The 20233-nt window shown below is 44.5% G+C and overlaps 1 protein-coding gene and 1 long non-coding RNA gene across 4 annotated transcripts; one reads left to right on the top strand and one right to left on the bottom strand.

Annotated features, from left to right (window-relative positions):
- Positions 1 to 11497: 11497 nt before the first annotated feature.
- Positions 11498 to 12569, top strand: LOC146187585 (uncharacterized; the record flags this gene model as incomplete). Its single annotated transcript, XM_084608230.1, has 1 exon — positions 11498 to 12569. A coding segment is annotated over exon 1 (723 nt), but the record flags the coding sequence as incomplete, so codon positions are not given.
- Positions 12570 to 13057: 488 nt separating this feature from the next.
- LOC146187584 (uncharacterized) lies at positions 13058 to 19927 on the bottom strand. 3 transcript variants are annotated; one of them, XR_014708276.1, is made up of 4 exons: positions 19789 to 19927; positions 18293 to 18418; positions 17644 to 17810; positions 13058 to 13413 (listed from the first exon to the last, which is right to left on the bottom strand). It is a non-coding gene; the product is annotated as an uncharacterized LOC146187584 (long non-coding RNA). The 3 variants fall into 3 exon arrangements; XR_014708274.1 differs by having other exon boundaries at positions 17652 to 17810; XR_014708275.1 differs by lacking the exon at positions 17644 to 17810 and having other exon boundaries at positions 13064 to 13413.
- Positions 19928 to 20233: the final 306 nt, after the last annotated feature.

The following is a 20233-nucleotide window of genomic DNA, read 5'->3' as shown; positions in this document are numbered from 1 at the left end:
ATTAAAAGATGTTTACTTACCACGACACAGCTAGATGCACCGGATTGTGAATCGCACGCCGACGAGCAAAGCTACGGTGAGAAAACGGCCATTTTTTTGCTGAGCGGCTAATGGCTATGGCTGGCGTAGGCTTAGGCTGGCTTAGCCGAGACTTTGGCTGACTCGCCAGTAACGCATATGTGGCATGTTACCCCATTATGCCAAAATAAAACTTCCAGTTAAAATTTTAAGGTGTCACAATAAATAATATGCAGTATTTTGTATTAAAAGAATTTTTACAGCAGTTTATTAATATTATTTCTACACTTTGAGTCAAGACAAGTCGAAGCCACCTAGGATATGCAAACAAACATGGCGAATAAAGATAACATATTCAGTATACCATAGTTATAGTGCGTTCGAAGCGCTGGCTCAATGTATGTGCGTTTGAAGTTTATAAACTGAGGACGTTTCTTTGCTCTTAGTGACATCATAAATGTAGTAATTAGGATCAGACCGCTGTGAGCGCGTCCAAGGATCGAGCGGTGCGAAAAGGCCAGTGCACTGCTGAACAACGCAGAACTGCCCTGGCAGCTTCTTAAATGGATAGCTTTTCGCGAGAAAGCGCGACTATTGATAACTTGATATAAATTGCAATGACTGGCAGGGATTATTGCTTTTTTACTGGTACATTGATGTTATAATGAGTGCGCTCAGGTCGGAATTCCCTTGGTAGCCCATTCCACTAATGAGTGTCCACACATGAACATATGAGCACGGGTTCTGTTGAGGTCTGCATCGAGAGACTATTTTTCTGAAATAATTGAATGTTGATCCGAGAAAGATGATCCCTCGTAAATCCTACGGACACCCAAAAACGGATGTCCGTTTTCGGCTGTGTTTCGTTCCTACCGGTTTATGTCCCAATTCGGATGATCCGTTTTCGGATGTGTTTCGTTCTTCCGGCGGTCGTCCCACTCCGGCTCCGGACGTACGGACTTTAACCGTACGTCCGACGGACATAATTGGGCGTGTGGGCAGCGATTCCTCTCTTCTCATCAGATGACCAAAGTATCTGAGCTTTAACTTTAGAATGTGACCCTCCAATGAGCAGTCAGGGTTTATGGTCGACAATATCGACTGATTTGATCTTCTGGCAGTCCAAGGAACTCTCAAGAGTCTTCGCCAGCACCACAATTCAAATGCTTCATTTCTTCGGCGGTCAGCCTTTTTCACATTCCAACTCTCGCATTCATACATCACAACTGCAAAGACCATATAGCACGAGTTATACGGATCTTGCTTGGCAGACTAATGTCTGCTCTTTACTAGGCGGTCAAGGATAACCTTGCTCACTTTCCCAGAAGCAGGCGTCTCCTAATTTCATGGCTGCAGTCTCCTTCCGAGGTAATCTTGGAGCCCAAGAAGAGAAAATCTGTCACAGCTTCCACTTCTTGTCCATTGATGCTCCAGGACTTGATAGGGCAAGACGCCATATCTTTGTCTTTTTAATGTTCAGTTTAAGCCCAAACTTCTCACTTTCTTCTTGTACGCGCATCAGAAGTCTCTTGAGTTCCACTTCACTTTCTGCCATTAACGTGGTATCATCCGCGTATCTCAGGTTGTTGATACGTTTTCCAGCAATCTTCACTCCAGCTGAAGACTCGTCCAGACCGGCCTTCCTCATGATGCACTCTGCATTATAGGTTAAATAGGCAGGACAACAGTATGCAGCCTTGCCTCACTCCTTTCTCAATCGGGAACCAATCAGTAAGACCATGCCCGGTTCTGACTGTGGCCTCTTGTCCTTCATACAGGTTCCTGAGGAGGCAGATGAGGCGAATTGGAACTCCCATCTCTTGGAGAGCTTGCCACAATCTGCTGTGATCTACGCATCAAACGCTTTCGCATAATCAATAAAACAGAAGTAGATGGGTTTCTGGAACTCTCTTGCTTTTTCCATGATCCAGCGAAGGTTGGCAATTTGGTCTCTAGTTCCTCTGCCCTTGCGAAACCCAGCTTGCACGTCCGGAAGCTCCCGATCCATACTGCTGCAGCCTACCTTGGAGGATTTTCAACATCACCTTGCTAGCATGCGAAATAAGCGCGATCGTGCGGTAGTTGGAACAATCTTTGGCGCTGCCTTTCTTTGGAATGGGGATGTAAACTGACCTCCTCCAATCCTGTGGCCACTGCAGGGTTGTCCAAATCTTCTGACATGTATGCAGAATGTTAACAGCGTCATGGTTGAGGTTTTGAAGCAACTCAGCTGGAATGCCATCAATTCCGCAAGATTTGTTCTTAGCAAGGCTGGCTAAGGCCCATTCAACTTCACTCTTCAGGATGCCCGGCTCGAGATCAGTAATGACAACCGTCTTATGTTGGGTTTGCACATTCGGGTCCTTCTTGTACAGTTCTGTACATTCCTGCCACCTTTTCTTTATCTCTGAGGCTTCAGTGAGGTCCTTGCCTCGTTTGTCCTTTATCAAACCCAGCTTAGCGCAGAAGCTTCCTTTGATATCTTTGATTGTCTTATACAGAGCTCTTGTGTTCCTTAATTGGCTGTTGTCCTCAACTGCTTGGCACTGTATGTTCAGGAAGGCATTCTTATCTCTCCTTGCTATTTTCTGAAAATCCGCATTGAGAACCTTGTATCTTTCTCTTTCCCCCATAACTTTTGCCATCCTCCTTTCCTCAGCTATTTGCAAAGCCTCTTCACATAACCAGTTTGCTTTCTTGCATTTCTTTTGCTTTGGAACTACCTTAGTAGCAACTTCTTGTATTATTTCACGAACATCAGTCCACATCTCTTCGGGCTCTCTGTCTTCTAGATCTAATTCTTGAAATCGATTGCTCACTTCCACAGCATATTCTAATGAAATTTGGTCCAGATCATACCTGAAAGGCCTTCTAGTTTCTGCGTTTTCCTCAATCGAAGCTTAATTTTGGCAACAAGAAGCTGATGATCGGTGCCACAATCGGCCCCAGGCCTTGTTTTTACTGCTTGTATAGCGTACTGACATTCTAGTGGAAATCAAAAAGAAGGAATGGGCGTGGGCAGGACATGTAGTGCGCAGTGAGGATAACCGATGGTCGTTTAGGGTAACAAACTGGATTCCAAGGGAAGGAAAGTGTAGCAGGGGGCGGCAGAAAGTTAGGTGGGCGGATGAGATTAAGAAGTTCGCAGGGGTCAAGTGGATGCAGCTAGCACAGAACCGGGTTAAATGGAGAAATATGGGAGAGGCCTTCACCCTGCAGTGGGTATAGTCAGGCTGATGATGATGATGAAACAGACTACATCTGTTATACATGCGCGTCAGTCGCGAGACTACATATACATATCTTCGGTCTTTCAACTGACTGATAAGTTTTGAGCGAAGCTAGAACAGCCCACTCTAGTAGACAACTGAAATTTTAACTATATGCATAAATTCGGTTCCTTACTCTGAATTTGAGACGCGCCATGAATTTTCGCCGGTCCTCTATTGTTCTGATCGAAAACGGTAGCGGTTGATAAAATCTCCACCCATCACTTTGCCATGCACTCGCGTCAGGTCGCCCTACACCTACTTTCATCTTTCAAAGGCACACTGCATAGCCTGGTACATTTATTTTTAGTACAAAATTTAGGGACAAAAAGGGTTGAGGTAAGTGTACCCGAAGCTTCATTCGACCGTGCGCAGCCGCCCTGACGAAGGCACGCGCGCTCGGATTATTGACTGTATTTTATTCCTCATACAAGATAAATCTCAGACGCTGAATACGGCGTCTTTGTATAAACCATAAGGGGTGAAATGTCAAGACTTGCGGTTTGCAACGGACGCGGGCAGAGCTAAAAGCGAGCGCGCGTTTCCTTTGTGCGTGAACGGCTGTAGCGGAGGAGCAGCAGTGGGGCGGGGGTGACCCCACTGAGGCGCGGCGGGCAGTTGAAACCATAGAGTTCCTTACACTAACTAGAGGGAAAGCTGAGGGCGCTGCGCTTCAGCCACCATGTGCGCGCTAAGAATCATGGGCCGGTGTGCTACTTGTTGCGGGACAGTCGGTTTTTCTCGAGTACGTGGAGTGACGTTACTTCGATGTTTCTTTTTCGTTATCATCATCATCTGAAGGTGCGTACATAGACCGCGAAAGCCATAGTAGCGAAGGCGCAAAAGCAGACGTCGCCAATAAATAGTTTTTGTTTCCCGAAATTCCACTAAAAACTTCCTTAAGTGATTGCACAACGACAAATATTTTTATAACACTTTTTTATTTCAAAGTTTGTCTATTAAGTGCGAAATATTGGTATTTGTGCTGCTCAAAACTAAGCCAATAGGAAAAAGAGCCATCGCTTATATTGAATAAATCTCACAATGGCATTCTGTTTCTCTCTTTTTTTGTAATTTATAGTCACAATATTCAATCTTAGGACATTATTTACGGTAGAACAACGTTTATCTTTGCATTAATTTTGGCCAAAAGTTGTAGTTCTGCACTCGGTAGCTCTCCGGCCCATAATGCTACAGTGAACTAGAATATTGGTAGGGTCCCTAGAAATATTGCTAGTCTGTCGTCCGCCGGCCGCGGCGGGGGCTGCCGCTGAATGATTGCAGCGGTGGTGCTGCTGTGAACCGGAGTGCCACTGCTGACGGAGCAGACGACGCGCGCACCCGTGCGCTTCGAAATGCATTCGCTGCGCACTGCCTGGTGCCTTGTACGTGCGATGCCGCTCTTGTCTGATTTCAGTTTAGTTGTAGTATTGGGTATTGGATTCGCTCCTAATTTATTGGCATAACCGCGGAAACGATATTTTTCCTTTTTTTTAAAGAGAAATTTTGCGCGCATGCATGCCCATGAGCCAATGGAGAAACCTACTATATCCCACTATACTGCCTGAATACTATCGCGGTGCTCTATTATAATAAAGACTTCTGAGGAATTTGTATAAACAACTGCGCTTGTATTACACGCACATTGTATGCTCCAAGGACCGTGTGTGCAAGCAGCAGAGCGCTGTAGCCGGCGTTTTCATTCATGCTATAGTTGCATCTTAACTTCTTCGGACGCTTAATTGAGTTATAAGACGTACATTCAACTAACAACTTTCGGATGCATGCACAATTAAATCACGCAAGATGGGAACCAGAGCCCTGCTGAAGTACTGAAGTAACAAGCATGATTAGGCAAGCATTCTAAGCAGTTTTTTTTTTTTCAATTCCTTGCTGTGAAAGAATTATAAGCGCTTGTAGTGTAGATGACATGTATCACCTAGGACAAGATGTCCAAGGATCACTGATGCGCGATACCACAGCGATACCACTGTTCAAAACATTTATTTCTGTCATTTTGATCTGTGTCAGACTGCTCACATCTGTCCTCTTAAAACCTATGTGCATCTTCTCATCTTTAACAGCTTTAGCTGCTCCTTCTTGGCAGCCCTCTCAACATTCATTGATTTTGTGTAAAAACGAAGGCGAAGCAAGACATAAAATTTGATTATACCATTAATCACTTCATGTCCATGTTTTGAGCAGGCCAGAGATGGAAAATGCACATTTGTTAAGAAATCGGCAAAGTTAACAAGGCTCTTCTCGTGCATCTTATTTAAGCTAAAATAGGTGGTGAAACTATCTTCTAGGACAGCAATAGTTTTTTTCAATGGACCAGAGGGATATAATAACCCACCATTATCAAAGTTTGTTGTGAAAGCTGCAGCAGGGTCACTTTTTGTTGCCACTGCTTTTTCGGTTGTCAGTGCAGATGCACAGTCGATGCACTGGCTTTTTTCAATGCTTTCCTAGCCACGTAGCCAGAGATGTAGTATATCAACATTTCGTGACTTTTTCCTGCCACACAGGCACTGTGATCAGATGGGATGATCGTAATTGCACAAGAGACCAGTGTAGTTTCCGCATCATTAAATCTTCCCTTATCAATAAAATTGTCGAGAAGAGCTAGCATGTTCGGACCGCATGGCTGCCCTTTAGGAGCTGAGAGCAAGGAAGTGACCACTTCTGGTGCACAGTTTCCAGACGGTGGTGGCTTTGCAAGATTATAAAACGCAAGTGCGCTAACAATAACCAAGAACTGAGCGGCAGTCGGGTGGTCATTCGTTCCTGATGACTGGCGAACAATGCTAAAAAGGCTCTCAAGCCTGTCTTGGCTCAAGTTTGCTGTCAATAAATATTTGAATCCAAGTGTACTAAGGTACTCAACCAAACTGAGAGTGCTCTCAATCTTCACACGGAGTCCTCTGCTGTGCTAGCACTCAAAAATCCACCGATGGTAGCCTTCGCATGATGTTCCCACTCTATTAAATGCTCCAAGAACTCCTTCAAAAATGCAAAGTTTTGTGACTGTGAGTATAAGGCTGCTTTTGGCACACGTGCTGTCATCACCCTGATAAGCTTGTTCATTGTTTTTTACAAATGATTCAGTCGCGTCCACGAGGGCATAAGAGTGTCTTAATTGTGTGCGATAAATAAAGAGGCCTCTGATTACATCATTACCAAATAGCTGGAATGCTGGAGCAACTCTCATTTTCTCGAATGAGTTAGGATTTAGGTGCATGCTGGTAATCTTCGGCATGGCTTTAAGTGAAACACTCTGGCCATCCATTTTCCAAGCTTCTCGTATAGGTTGAACATGCACCTGACCCTCAGGTGTGTTAAATCATTTGCCTACGAATGCATTTCGCACATTTTTAACCAGGTGGGGGAAGTCTGAGAGGAAGTGTAAATGGCGCGCTGAGCTGGCCGGATGTGGAGCCTTGCATCGTGTGCCTGTGCTTGAACCTGTAAAGGAACGAGGAACTGGTTTAAGTGATTGTTTTGAATAACCGTAACAACACAGCAATCTTAAAACAGCCACATTTTGAAATTCAGGCCAGTTAAGCAGTTACCTGGTTAAGTGGAGAAATATGGGAGAGGCCTTCGCCCTTAGGTGGGTATAATCAGGCTGATGATGAAGCAGTTATCTCGAATGCCAAAAAGCTTCCACATTGATCTGTTCCAGCTTGCTCTGTCGCACGTGACATAGTCAACGAAGAATCCAGCATTCTCAAAGAGAATTGTTGCCTCAGTCATGATCTTGGATAAGGTATCCGCCTTGATATTGCCACGCGATGCGAAAATCCCAAGAACCTGCGTCCATTTTCCTAAAAAAAAAACATTTACTTGTTATACAAACAGAGCGTTTTTTTTCCCAGCGAATTGAAAAATCTGAAATGTCTGTAAAAAAAAATAAATTACCCTGGAAAGGTTGCCGTAGTCCGAGAGCTGGCCTCTTTGGGAATCAGGCGTGAACTCAGCGAGATCAACAAATCCTTCCAGCTCACCTGAAGAAATACAAGTAAAGCACTCTACACAAGAGTTAACACAAACTTGATTAGAACGCGTAACAAGCTTCAAAATCCACTCACCGGTAGATTTCACATCAAGGTGTTCGGAGGTTTTCATCTCATCCAACACGATACCTCCTCGCCGTGAAAACTCGTCCATATTTTGTGATTTTTGGGACAAAACTTTAAATATATTCGGGTTAAACCCAAACCCAGTCTTGAAGCTCTGGATTCGATTCTTCAAGCATGTTCGCCCTGGAAGAGCCAAGACGTTGTGTCGTCGTATGTGTTCATATAATTTGGGGCTCTTCATTCTCATCAGAATGCATTCAAGGAACCACTCAACAGAGTATGACATCGCTTTTGTTGACTTTCGTTTTGCAGCCTCAAAACATGTTTTAACAGCCAACTGCTGCTTGAGAGGAAGGCCACTAACCCTTCTTTCAAACTCTGTTCTTGAAATGTGCTCATTTTCATTTTTCATTTCATCCAGAGCTTTTACCAGCTTTGCCACCTTGTCCTTCATACGACGAACTGCTCGAGGCTTAGAAGTCTGTTTCTTCTTTACACCCACCAGACATGATTTTTTTCTTCTTGACAGGGTGTTCTGTGTTAGTTTCCGCAAGTATTTGCAGGCCATGCATGCTGCGTCAGAAAGAAGGCTACACTTCGCTGCAAAGTAATGCCCATTGGAGGAGGTAAATGTCTTGGTGATGGGCTTCCATCCACAGCCAGGACACAAGCTGAGTCTCGTAATGTCCTGAAGTAGGTTAAGTACCTCTTCTGTCGACTTGACAGCCATCTCCTTCACTATCTTTCCTCGAATGTACACAGTAGAATTCATAGCAGCTTCATCTGTATCACTCCGATGGAGCAGAACTCGCCGACTTACATAGAGTGTTCCCGTAGATCCATCCTCGCTTGAGTGGCAATGCGCGAATATTACTTGCTCAGCAGCAGAAATATCGACATTTGTCCACTGTGGCGGTGGCTGCAGCTTTCTGCATTCCTGGAGAAGAGTCGCGTCACACGATCTAGCGCCGCCGTATTCTTCAGTCGGCTCCACTAGCTCCACTGGTACTTCAGAATCAATGTGCTTCTTTTTCTCTGCAGGTCTCAGTTTTTGATCGCACAAGTTGCGCTCCTTTCTCTTGCGAGGCAGGGGTTTAGACAGGTATTTTGGAGCGTCAGGAAACAAAGTCGGGACGGCATCCTTCGTGAGTTGCGGAACATCCCGGGGAATCTCAATTACATTTCCCTGAATTACAGTTTTGAAACTTCGCTCAACAAAATAAGGTTCAAAGTGTCGCTCACAAACGACACTACCTTCATCGAGCATTCTGTCGCCGCGCTTGATGTTTCGCTCCCACTCTTGCCTTTTCTCTGCGTCCTTTGGTGTCCTGAAGAGAGAGCATTTCACTTTGCACGAGCGGTACCCGCTCTTGCAGCCGGGCAAGAAACACGTGCTATCACGCTTGTCCCGTTGTCTGGACATGACGCGATCACACGTCCATAAAAAAAGACATTAACGAACACGCTAGGATGCGAAAAGAAGTGCACGTGGTGCACGAGCGTCGTCACTGCAACACAGATGAACACGACGCAGAGACAGAAGCGGAGACACGCAGTACGGTACGACCGCCATGGTAGAAGAACAAATGGTAGCGTAACTCCCATAGAAGCCTGCGTGTCGACCCTGAGCGAGGCTTTAGTTTCCCAGCGCCCCCTGCGAACTGTGAGGCACAATAAACACGTGACGTTGCTTGTGACGTCACAGGGACGTACTGTTGGCGGGGAATTTGATCGCCTTTCTACTTATGAACGAAAAACAAGGCCAACAACGACGGAGGCAGAACGATGCTCGGATAAGGCAGAAAAATGGACACCGTAACTGTTCAGCCAACTTTACTTGAAATGGATTTCTACAGTCAAGTTTTACGTTAACTGAAATGTTACGGCATCTTTAACCACCTTATCATAGCATCGTTCTGCCTCCGTCGTCGTTAGCCTAGTCTTTCGTCGCGCGTCATGTAAACGCATTCTGGGGCTCATTTCTTCGGGCACGTTTGCGAACAAGGGCCTTCAAGTGAATTCGGCAAGCACATGGATAGAATCACATGGCTTGAGGCATTTCACTAAGGGCATAAATGAGTGAAGCTGTGCTGCATAGAAAGCCAGGCTTTATTAATTCACGATTACTTACATAGACGCTTCACGACAATGAAATCTTTAAGTGTAGGAAAGCAACCATGTAGGAGAGCAACCACCGCTCATTCATCACGGTCTTCATGAAATCCTCGTGATAACAAAATGACCTCAGCGTAGGTCTCCTAACGAGACGCGGTGAGATTATGAAAGGGTAAAAAATCTTGCTAACAAACAAAGTACATATCAGTGTCAAAGAACAACAAAAACAAACCAACGGAATAACTAACGCTAGCGCTAGAACGCCAACCTGTAAGAGCTTAGGTAAGCAATTCAAATTGGGATTGCTAGTATTTAGAAGTTAATGCGTCTGAGAAGTCAAAATATCTACGATATAGCTTTGCTCCAATAAATCTCGCCCTGTTCATGATTCCATTATTTTACTCGCGCTTCATTTGCCACTGAAAGGAGTCAATGTGAGGTTACAAATTTACAACTTAAGCATTTAACATGTTCATGAGAAAGGTTGGTTGGTTGGTTTGTGGGGTTTAACGTCCCAAAGCAACTCAGGCTATGAGAGACGCCGTAGTGGAGGACTCCGGAAATTTCGACCACCTGGGGTTCTTTAACGTGCACTGACATCGCACAGCACACGGACGCCTTGCTTTTCGCCTCCACCGAAAAGCTGCCGCCGAGGCCGGGATTCGATCCCGCGTCCTTGGGAACAGTAGTCGAGCGTCGTAACCACTGCGCCACCCCGGCGGGGAGTTCATGAGAAAGATCCCATTGACAATAGGAACATCACTGTAATAATAGCTAAAGCACGTTCAGCGAACGTTGGTGCGGTAATACGACGCAGTAAGCAAAACACGCAGCAAAGGGAGCGGAACGGAAGGCTCTGAGCAATGCGACACGCGTCTTGGGGGCAATAAAATCTCACCTTCACCGCTCAATTAAAACATGCAGCGATACGCCGCTCATGCAGACGTGTATCCGTAAAACAAGCCACCACTTTTGCGACGTGCCTGGGAGGCCGAGCCGAGCCGCCGAGCTGTGACGCAGCATTGTCCCATCGTCCGGAAATGCGCACATGCAGCGGCAATCAGTTTCTCATCGAGCACACACAGTCTTCGCCTTGCTGTAAAGCTCTACCACAACCAGCATAATAAAATACTGACTGTTTGTTACAGATAACCCACTCTGTACGCAGCACGCAACGATGAACGTTGAACCGGGGCCGATGACGCACCCATTCCGCGGATGAAAAAAGCTTTGGTCTGAGCCATATCTGAGCTTTGGGCAACTACGCAGCGGATAATAAGTGGCCGAGAGAGGCCGTTAGAAACAAGTTAAAATATTATTAAAAATGTGACACGTTTTTTCTTGCGTAAGAAACAAAAACTGCATTCATTCCTGAATGCAGTTTTTGGGATCTTGGGATCTGCAAGTAGATACAATCATTAGGAAAATATCCAGAGTATCCGGAGTACTTTCTAAATTGAGACATTGCCTCCCTACATGTGTAAAACGCTTTATATATAACTCTCTTTTTATGTCAATAATAAACTACTGTTATTTAGTCTGGGGGACAACCACTTTATAAAACATTAATCAGTTACATATAATACAAAATAAGGCTGTTCGAGCGATCATGAATGTCCCATACCTTGCTCATTCCGAACCACTATTCAGGGAGTTAAAATTAGTGCCGCTTCCTGAACTTTATCACCATACTCTCAGAAAGCGTTATCAAACAGGTATCAGAAAGAAAAACAAAACTCTTGAAATTATATCGAGTCTAACACTAAACAGAAATGTTCGGGACACTCGCTATCACGAGACTTGGGAGGTTCCGTGTAACCGCACAAAATATGGTGACCAGATGCTGCGATTTCAACTGCCGAAATTACTTAACTGATTACGCACACATATATATATATTTTTTTTTTTTCAAGTTACAACGCGTTCGCCTCTGTGTTTTTTGCACTTATTTATTGACTGTTTGTTCAGATGTGTGGTGATATTGTTACTTTCCTATCATTATTTTTTGTATGCAAAGTGTTACCTGCCTAGTTTTTTTGCACAAGTTCTTTTCATTGATTTCATGTCTTGCTCATATCTAATGTATATTTGCACTGCTGTGTCGCTGTCAAGAAGACGGTCAGTGGGCGCTGCCAAGCCCTATTTTTGTGGCTTTTTGCCCACTGTCCGTGACATCAGTGTCTGTGGGTATTGATGTTGAAATAAATTGGAATTGGAATTGAATTGCAATTGGAACTTTTCAAGCTTAAAATTTTCGCTTTTAGGTTATGGTTCGCGCAGCTATGAAATAACTGCCGACACTGAGCAATTCTGACGAACTTCACTCATTTCTGCTCTTGCATTTCCTTTTGTTTGTGCAGCTATGGTCCACCACCAAAGAAAGGCTCCTAAGGAGAGAGGCACACCCGCTCTACCAACTACATCAAACTCAACAGTGCAGGAACAAGGACCTGGCGTTTTTGCGGATTGCGATGAGCCTGGGGGAACGAACTTAAGTGAAGAGGTTGTCTATCAGCCTAGCGATGGACAAACAGAGCAAAATGAAGGCTGCGATGCACATTCATCCAGTAGTTGTTGCGCTCAACTGAGAAAACAACTGGAAGATGTGAGAAATAACCACAGACAACTTCAAGAAGTGCATAAAAAAGCCAACTTGACTATTAACTCTCTTAGAAAGAAGGTGCGAAAGCTAAAAAGCGCCGTAGAGCACTTTGAAAAAAGGATAAAATTTTTAAATAAAGATCAAGTTCGTGCACTTTCCCGAAAAAGCAACAAGGGAAGCATCTGGTCGCCGCAGACTATTAAACAGGGGCTTCAACTGAAGTTTTCTTGTGGGAAGTCTGGTTACAGAACTCTCAGACAGCTCGGCTATCCACTTCCGGCAGAAAGAACTCTATCTCGTCGCCTCCACTGGCTCAAGTTCTCACCAGGAATTCTTACAGACGTTGTAGAACTTCTCCAAGCGAAGGCACAAGGCATGGAAGATGTAGAAAAAGACTGCGTCCTCTTTATCGATGAGATGGAGATTGCCAGAGGGTTTCAGCTTGACCGCGCTGAAGAGATTGCCCAGACGGCCATAGACGTCCGACGGTCGGCCGACGGACGTCCGTTTTCGGACCTTCGGACATCCGACGGAAGTCCGGTTATGTTCGATATACGTACAGCGGACGTCCGTCGGACTATCGTTCGTGGATCCGGATCGCGTCCCACGGACGTCCGACGGGCAGCCGGAGGCGGACATTCGGACGTTTCCCGGAACATGCTTGCAGGGCCCGCTATTGGTGTAAAAACTTGCCAATAACATTTGTGTAAAGCTCAGGAAGCATGTGCCATGGAAATTTCAGTCACATACTAGTGCTCAATGCCTTTGTCGTGAGAGTAAAGCAGACAACAGAATATGCAACAGGTTCAAGTTTCCTGTTGTCTGCTTTACTTTCACACACAAAGCACTGAACAGTAGTGTGCAATTACAACTTCCATCAAAGAGACACATATGCTAGCTGAGCTTTACACAAATGCACCATTCCTGAAAACATGCTAAGTGCATAGGCATACCAGCATGCGAGGTTGTAAAAAAAGCATTTTTTTTGCTTTATTGCAAAAACTGCATGCATAAATAGTCTACACTAAAAAAATATCGATGTTAAGGAATGGCATGGTAAAATGCAGGCCAACTGCAGTATTAAGAATCTACTTGAATAATTTTTTTAATTATCCTTGGCCGTGACAGCTCTTCCCTTGGGGAGGTGGTGAAAGAAAAGGTGTTTATTGAAACCTAATATTTCGGAACTAGCGAGGAGATGATCAAGTTCTCTGTGGGCGGCCTCCGCAGGCCGGGATTCCAGGAGCAGTTACTATCCTGTGCATTTGCTCGATCAGCTGTTGCTGGTCTTTCAGGCCTAAGATGGAAAGAGCAGGCTGGGCTCCTCCTGCAATAGAAGGGAAAATGAAATTCAAGTTATCTGTGCTGAACTTTGATTACACATCTCGAAGGGCAACTGTCAGTTTCTCTCAATTGCTTTTTCCAGATGGCACTGTATGCATGCATCTCCATTCAGAACTGTCACATACTATATAGAAAGGTCATATAACTGCAGCAAAACCCATGCAGAATAACAAGATACAAACGTAGTTTGACCAGAACCTGGCATTCAGTATTTTAATGTTTTTATGTCGTCTCTTTCAACATGCCACTCTGACCAAACATGGCATGTTATGCTTGCTGCTATGCGCCTTCAGCAATGCCCAAGACATGGAGTGCACATGCAGGGAAACTAAGCATAAAGGATGCTGTATATGAACATAAAGCACAGCCAGAGCATTGCAATATTACACAGGTACGCATTGGCGGCAGAAACCTGCATTTTGAGCGGTTTAACAGGCAGATTTCTAAAGTCATTGTTCCTGCTCTGAAAAGAAGTGATCAATAATAACATCATTTAAAATTGTTACCTTTTTGTTCTGTAAACTGCACATTTCGCTGGTTTCCATGTACCCTCTACCGAAGACATTTCCTGGGCGTGTCGGGGGTATATCGACATCAACATCTAGGCTACAAGCGTCTAGAAAGCGTCTCCTCAGAGCACCTGCGACGAAGTAACTTATCTGATAACATGTAAGCTGCTGCAGCAGAATAAAGAGAGACATTTGACATGTGGCTAAAGCCCAATGTGGAAGCATAGCCCGCTGCAGTGATTGCGCAGTGTTCATGCTTCTACAAGAGTTAAAAGTAAAGTTATTTGTTTACCCACAGCGCTATATGTGACATTACAATAGCAAGGCTTATAGTTACACAAAACACAAAAAGCTGACAACCACAAGCTCCTGATGTATTACCGGCAGCATGCAGCATGGATGTTACTGAAATATGGTTGCATAATTCTGGCAACCAGCTGTGCATGTATGTCATGGATTTTTCAACTACGCTCAACAAATTACAAAAAATAATGGTATTTATAAATGCAGCCAGCTGTTCACAAGAAACACTAGCTTTTTATGGGGAAGGTAGTGGGCGCCAAAGAAACTGCCCCTGTAAAGGCACCTAATTTGCCCCTATGTAATATCAGGGACAAGTGTGTGGACTACACAAACTGCAATCAAAGCACATAACTTTCACATCGACCAGGAAACTCGGACCATACTTGTCGATGTGAAAGTTGAACGTTAGTTCTTTCATGTGTGCAAGAGAAATAAGGTCACAATTCGTTTACATCGCGATTCTAGTCCAAAATCTCCAGACATACTGTCCAGAGACTTTCGCCCCCGCAGTATAGGCCAACACTTGGGTAAGAGATTAGTAAAAGTGTATAAAAGACATTAGTGCATTTGGACAGCCATAGCTATAAAAATGGTATTGACATTGGAGTACTGCCTTAAGGCGGGGCCTAGGGCATTACAAAAGCAAGAGTTAGTGTCCGCTGGTCCTCATTTGAACGAACAAAAAGAGAGGGGGGGGGGGAAGAAATCTACCTCAACTACATGTTTTGAGTGACACCAAGCCGCAGTTAGTATTAAAGATATCACACAGTTTTGCGGAAGATTTGAGAGCGCTTTGCTGCTTTCTTACAGGATTGGACAAAAGAGCTCACCATCTTCAGAAAGGCACGTTATATAGAAATGAAAATAGTGAATTTACTGCATCTGGCCACAACTTGCACACGGAGAGGAAGATGAACTGAAAATTTTATAAATGAATGTACGTATTTACAACAGGTGAAACAATGACCATCTATGCCGAAGAGGAAAGAGATCAAAATCTAGCTCAGAACGAGTTCTCCAGGCCGCGGGGCCGTTTCATTAACTTCGGGACTCCGCCCACATTTCTCATCCCCAATAAAAACGAACTCACACATGACTGGCTAACAAACATTTTGGCATGTCTTTCCACTTTCATAAGTTCTTCATCCTCTCCCTAATACAAGCAATGCAACAGGGACAACAAATTCGTTTCACAACAAACGGAATTTAGAGAATGGACCTCGAAATGATTGGCTCACTAGGTCACATACCAAACTCTCTCCCCTAGGAAAAAAAAATTAGAACCCATCAAAACGGTGTCCCACGTGCGCAACCATTGCCCAAAGCTTGCATCCTTGGCGGCTCCTTTTACAGGGCAATTATTGCAATTATTGGCGTCCGAGTCAGCACCATTGCGGACCACATCAGAATAGCCAACCCACATCCTCCCGCTCCGCATCATACCGTCACTGTTACACACTTGCCCTTTTTCAACGCCACCATCTCCCACCATTGTTGACATCCAGGGTTGGAATCCTTAACGAGATCCTACTCAGCGTACCTGCACTGAATAATTGTCACTTTTATGGGCTCCCTAACAAGGAAGAGGGCCTTACACCCTTCAACCTGACAGTGTTTTTTCTTTGAACGATAAGCAGTTCTTCCAAAAGAGGTGCTCGTTTCAAAGCTGTGCTGCCTCCGGGTGATGGGTCCAGTCAGAGTACTAAGGACCCCTTAGTACGCTTAGTACTAAGGACCCCTTAGTTGTATACTGTTCGTAAAGCTCCTAAAATAAAAATGAGCCGCCTACATGACACAGCAATGAGAACAAACTGCCGGTCCCCGCGTCTTCGAGTGCGACAGCAAAGTCCTCGGAAGAGGGGACTTCTTTCCCTCTCTGCCTACGTTTCCGTTAAGCACTGTTGCTGCTGTAGCTGCCTCTCTGTGCGCGTCTCTCTGCCTCCTGTCCGAGGGCAAGTGGGAGACGGCCGCAGCTGGGCATTGAACAGGTGACCCAAAAAGAGCAGACTAATAATGGTGCCTAGCATACCCACCGATCCCTTACAGAAATCATTAAAGAAATGAAAGCAACACATCAGATAACGCTACAATGTTTCTAAGTGCAAAGTCGACAACTCCAAGTCATATAAATATATGTACATCTCCGCACATTAGCTAGACAGAAACAGTGCAGAGTAAACTAATAATTCAGTGTCTAGCAACACTATTAAAAGGGGATAAAGGCCACGGGGGGCTACGATTATTAGTACCGTTTTGCCTTTAAACTACAATAACATACTTGTTGCAAGCTTAAAATCAAAGATTCACACCTGTCCCACCCACAGCAATGGAACACACATCTGACTTAAGTCTGCAGAGAAAGAGCAAGCTAGACTATTACAGACGCACCCTTGGTTATTTTTCTGGCATTTCTGAGGGGGAAGAATCCGACTTGTCAGTAGCATGTATATGAATAAGAATCCTATGACAGTAAATGCATCAGATTTTCTGGAGTGGCTTTTCTTTGCTGACCACATATGAGGTGAGCTATAATTTATCCAACTTGGCCTAGGTTTATTCTATGAATAACAAAGCTATAGCAGGTACACAGTCGTCCACTCAGGCTGAACATGCGAGTGCATGGCATGCACTTTTTGAGATGCCACTGCATCCATCGCAGCTGCACACCGTAGCGAAGAGGCAGACAGCGTGAAGTACCAGCCTCTAGTCCCTCTACCACCACTGGGGTCCCAAACTAGGGACCCCTTGTTTTTGTCAGGACAGGCCCCCTCAGGGTCAGCTAGTGAGTAACCTCCTGTATTTGTATCTGATGGCAATGTTTTCGACCACCACCCACAATACGCAGCTGCGCATCATAGCAGTTGTGAAGCAACAGCTCCTGATCCTTCTATGCGTAAGCCACTTTGCCTTGATGCATGCTTGCGCACCATAGTAAAGAACCTGTATGTGAGGGATGCGGAGAGGAACTAACAATAAATCACATATTACTTCCATGCACTAAGCTTGAGAAATTAAGGAAAAAATATTTTAAACGTTTTTACAATGAACAAATCCCGTTTCATCCTAGCCTGCTTTTGGGAGAAGACAGACTAGTAGAAACTTCTCATGTTTTTAAATTCCTAAAAGAGGCAAAGCTCCTAAGCAAACTTTAAAATTTCTCATCTACAAAATAAAAACACCTTGCTCTTGGTGCATGATAGCCTCAGTTGCTTATGCGCCAAAAAACCCAACACAACACGCACCATAGTAAAGAGGCAGACGACATGACGCAGCAGCTCATGGTACCTTTACACATGAGCCCCCCCATTGTACTTCGATACGCACCATAGCAAATATACAGACTACGCCACACAGCAGCTCCTGGTCCCTCTATGCATAAGCCATCTTGCCTCAATACGCACCTGCGTACCTGAGTGAAGAGGCAGATGTGAAGCTGCAGCTCCTGGGCCCTCCATGCACAAGCCACTTAGCATCAATGCACGGCTGTGCACTGTAGTAAAGAGGCGAAGGACGTTAAGCAGCAGCTCCTGGTCCCTCTACACATCAGCCATTTTGCCTCGATGCGCATCTGCACACCGTAACAAACAGCCAGATGTGACAAAGAAGCTCCTGGTTTCTCTACACATAAACCACTTTGCCTCAATGCACGTCTGCACACCGGAGCAAAGAGGCAGATGACGTGAAGCTGGAGCGGCTGGTCCCTCTACGCACAAGCCACTTAGCCTTGATGCATGGCTGTGACGGATGAATTGCTATTTTGCAAACTGCATGCCACACATTCCCATTCAAGCTAAGAGTGGACGACTGTGTAAACGTAAAATACTGGTTATTTACTTCAATGGACAATGACAAAAAGTAACATGGTGGACAATGTAAAAAGAATTTGCTGCATAAAGTTTGTTGAAACCAGTTCTACATCCTACATGTAAACAAGCTAAAACCTTAATGTCGAAGGGATGTCCTGTGTGTTTAAAATCACCACGCTCAAACAACTTCAACACTGACAATCATGATTCAATATTAATAATATAGATATGATACAATACTCACTTTTAGCCATACCAAAGAAATGAGAATGCAAAGGGATGTTGCTGTTTTTCCCTCGTGGATGACAGTTTTCCAGGTTCAAAATGCTGCTTCCTGTTGGCCTACGAAATCGGCTACAGCAAATGGCATCTGAAAAATTTTTGGAAGCCTCATGCTAGTCTTCAACAAGAAAAGCATTGTCATACAGAAGCAGAACACAAATACTTTTACAACACACTAAAAGCACCAACTGCGGTGCTGTTTTTAGGATGACTAGGTAGAGGTTTTGCTGTAGCAAGCCAAATGTTAGCCTTCAATAAGGAAAGCATTCCCATACAGAAACAGAACACAAAAACTTTTACAACACATTAAAAGCATCAATTGCACAAATGCTTGTAAGATGACCAGGTACAGGTTTCTGCTATAGCCCACATCATGTGACCAGCGGTTATCAGAAGCCTTGTATGTGAGCATGATGCCCTAGATTCAATTTATGGCTATCACTGTATTAACAAGCATGGGTTTAAAGCTACTTTAATATGATAATCTAAGAACATGGTAAGAGCTTTCAATGTGAGACATAAGGCCAGTATCATGCACTATAAGGTGCTGCATGGCTCTAGTGTAGCTTTGGCATTATCTCACTGTCAATAATGCAGTGAAGTTCTGAGGAGCCTTTGAATATCTGTAAGGACAAAGCAACAACAATTTTGTTTTCATCTCACTTTTGCTCAGCTCGGTCTTTTTTTCTTTTTTTTTTAGAGCCCGCGGCTTGCATGGCCTCCCTGTATGCCTGTTTTGTATAAAAGAAGGCGTTGCAGGCACCAGAGCTCACAGCCCAAATTTATCGCGGCGGCGGTATGTCAAATTCGTGCCAGAACAGCGCAGAACAACGGGTCAAGAAAAAGACAAGTGCTGACTTTTTTTTCCTCTCATCTCCTTGTCCGGTTGTTCTGCGCGGTTCGGTCCCACATGCATAACCAACATGCGCAAGGTGCTGCCTTGGTTTGTCAAAGATGAATGAGTGTACTAAACCATTAGTTATTTAGTAGCTACAGCACAGTGTACACAGCCGTTCCTTCTAGAAACTGTAGTTGCTGTAAAGATCAAGAGAGAAAGATCAGCGGCTGTCCATTAAAAAAACTCGCGACGTTTTCACAAGTGTAGGCATGTCGCACGATAGGCTCGAGGAGTGCAAAAGTTTCTGGTATAGTTTTTACAATCCAGCACGTTGCGCATGGTTAACAAATTAACTCCTTTAAAGCTCGGGCAGGCACTCCTTTATCAGAGACAGAGAAGTTGCGCGGCTTACTGGCGCAGCGTCCAGTAATGCCGAGAAAGATGGCCCTCAGACTTGAGGCTGCACTTTAGTTAGTCGGCGCGGAGCCATCCTGTCAGTCTCGCCTAAAACACTCGACCGTTCGGCTGCTGTACAGAGCTGTTTCCTTACCCAAAAGCTCACCACTATCGGTGCATCGAAAAGTTCCACTAAAGAAACAAACGTTCGGTGAAATACTTACTTTGGAATCGGCGGGTGAACAAAGTGTGCCAGCCGCACCAAGCCACAGCAAAAACAATGCTAGCAGTGCATTACAGCCGTAGGTATTTGTAACTGCGCAGAAAATGCAGAACACGGAAACGTGAAGCCATCTTCCATGACTAAACTTCAACTTGTCAGGTGGATTGGATTGGCTCATTTCAGATTTTTTTTTAGGATAGCTTCGGTTTCGTTCTTTTTGAGCATGCTGCTTGCTGCGTCTATTCAGCCACTGATTAAAATTTCACCGAAGCATCATGATAGGAAAATGTTTAATGGTCATTTAACTTTTAATCAAAAATTTTTGATGGAAGAATTCAACGACGAAACATGCGGAAAATAAAAAAAAAACTGTTTAATGGAAACGCTTTCTATCGCATCGATTCGCTCTGGCATCATATAATCATATAATGCAGACTTGACGGCAT

Source organism: Amblyomma maculatum, chromosome 6 (genome assembly GCF_055883805.1).
Source record: "Amblyomma maculatum isolate TAMU_Amacu chromosome 6, ASM5588380v1, whole genome shotgun sequence".
In the NCBI taxonomy this organism is placed as follows: Eukaryota; Metazoa; Arthropoda; class Arachnida; order Ixodida; family Ixodidae; genus Amblyomma; species Amblyomma maculatum.
This window is presented reverse-complemented; position numbering and strand designations above follow the sequence as displayed.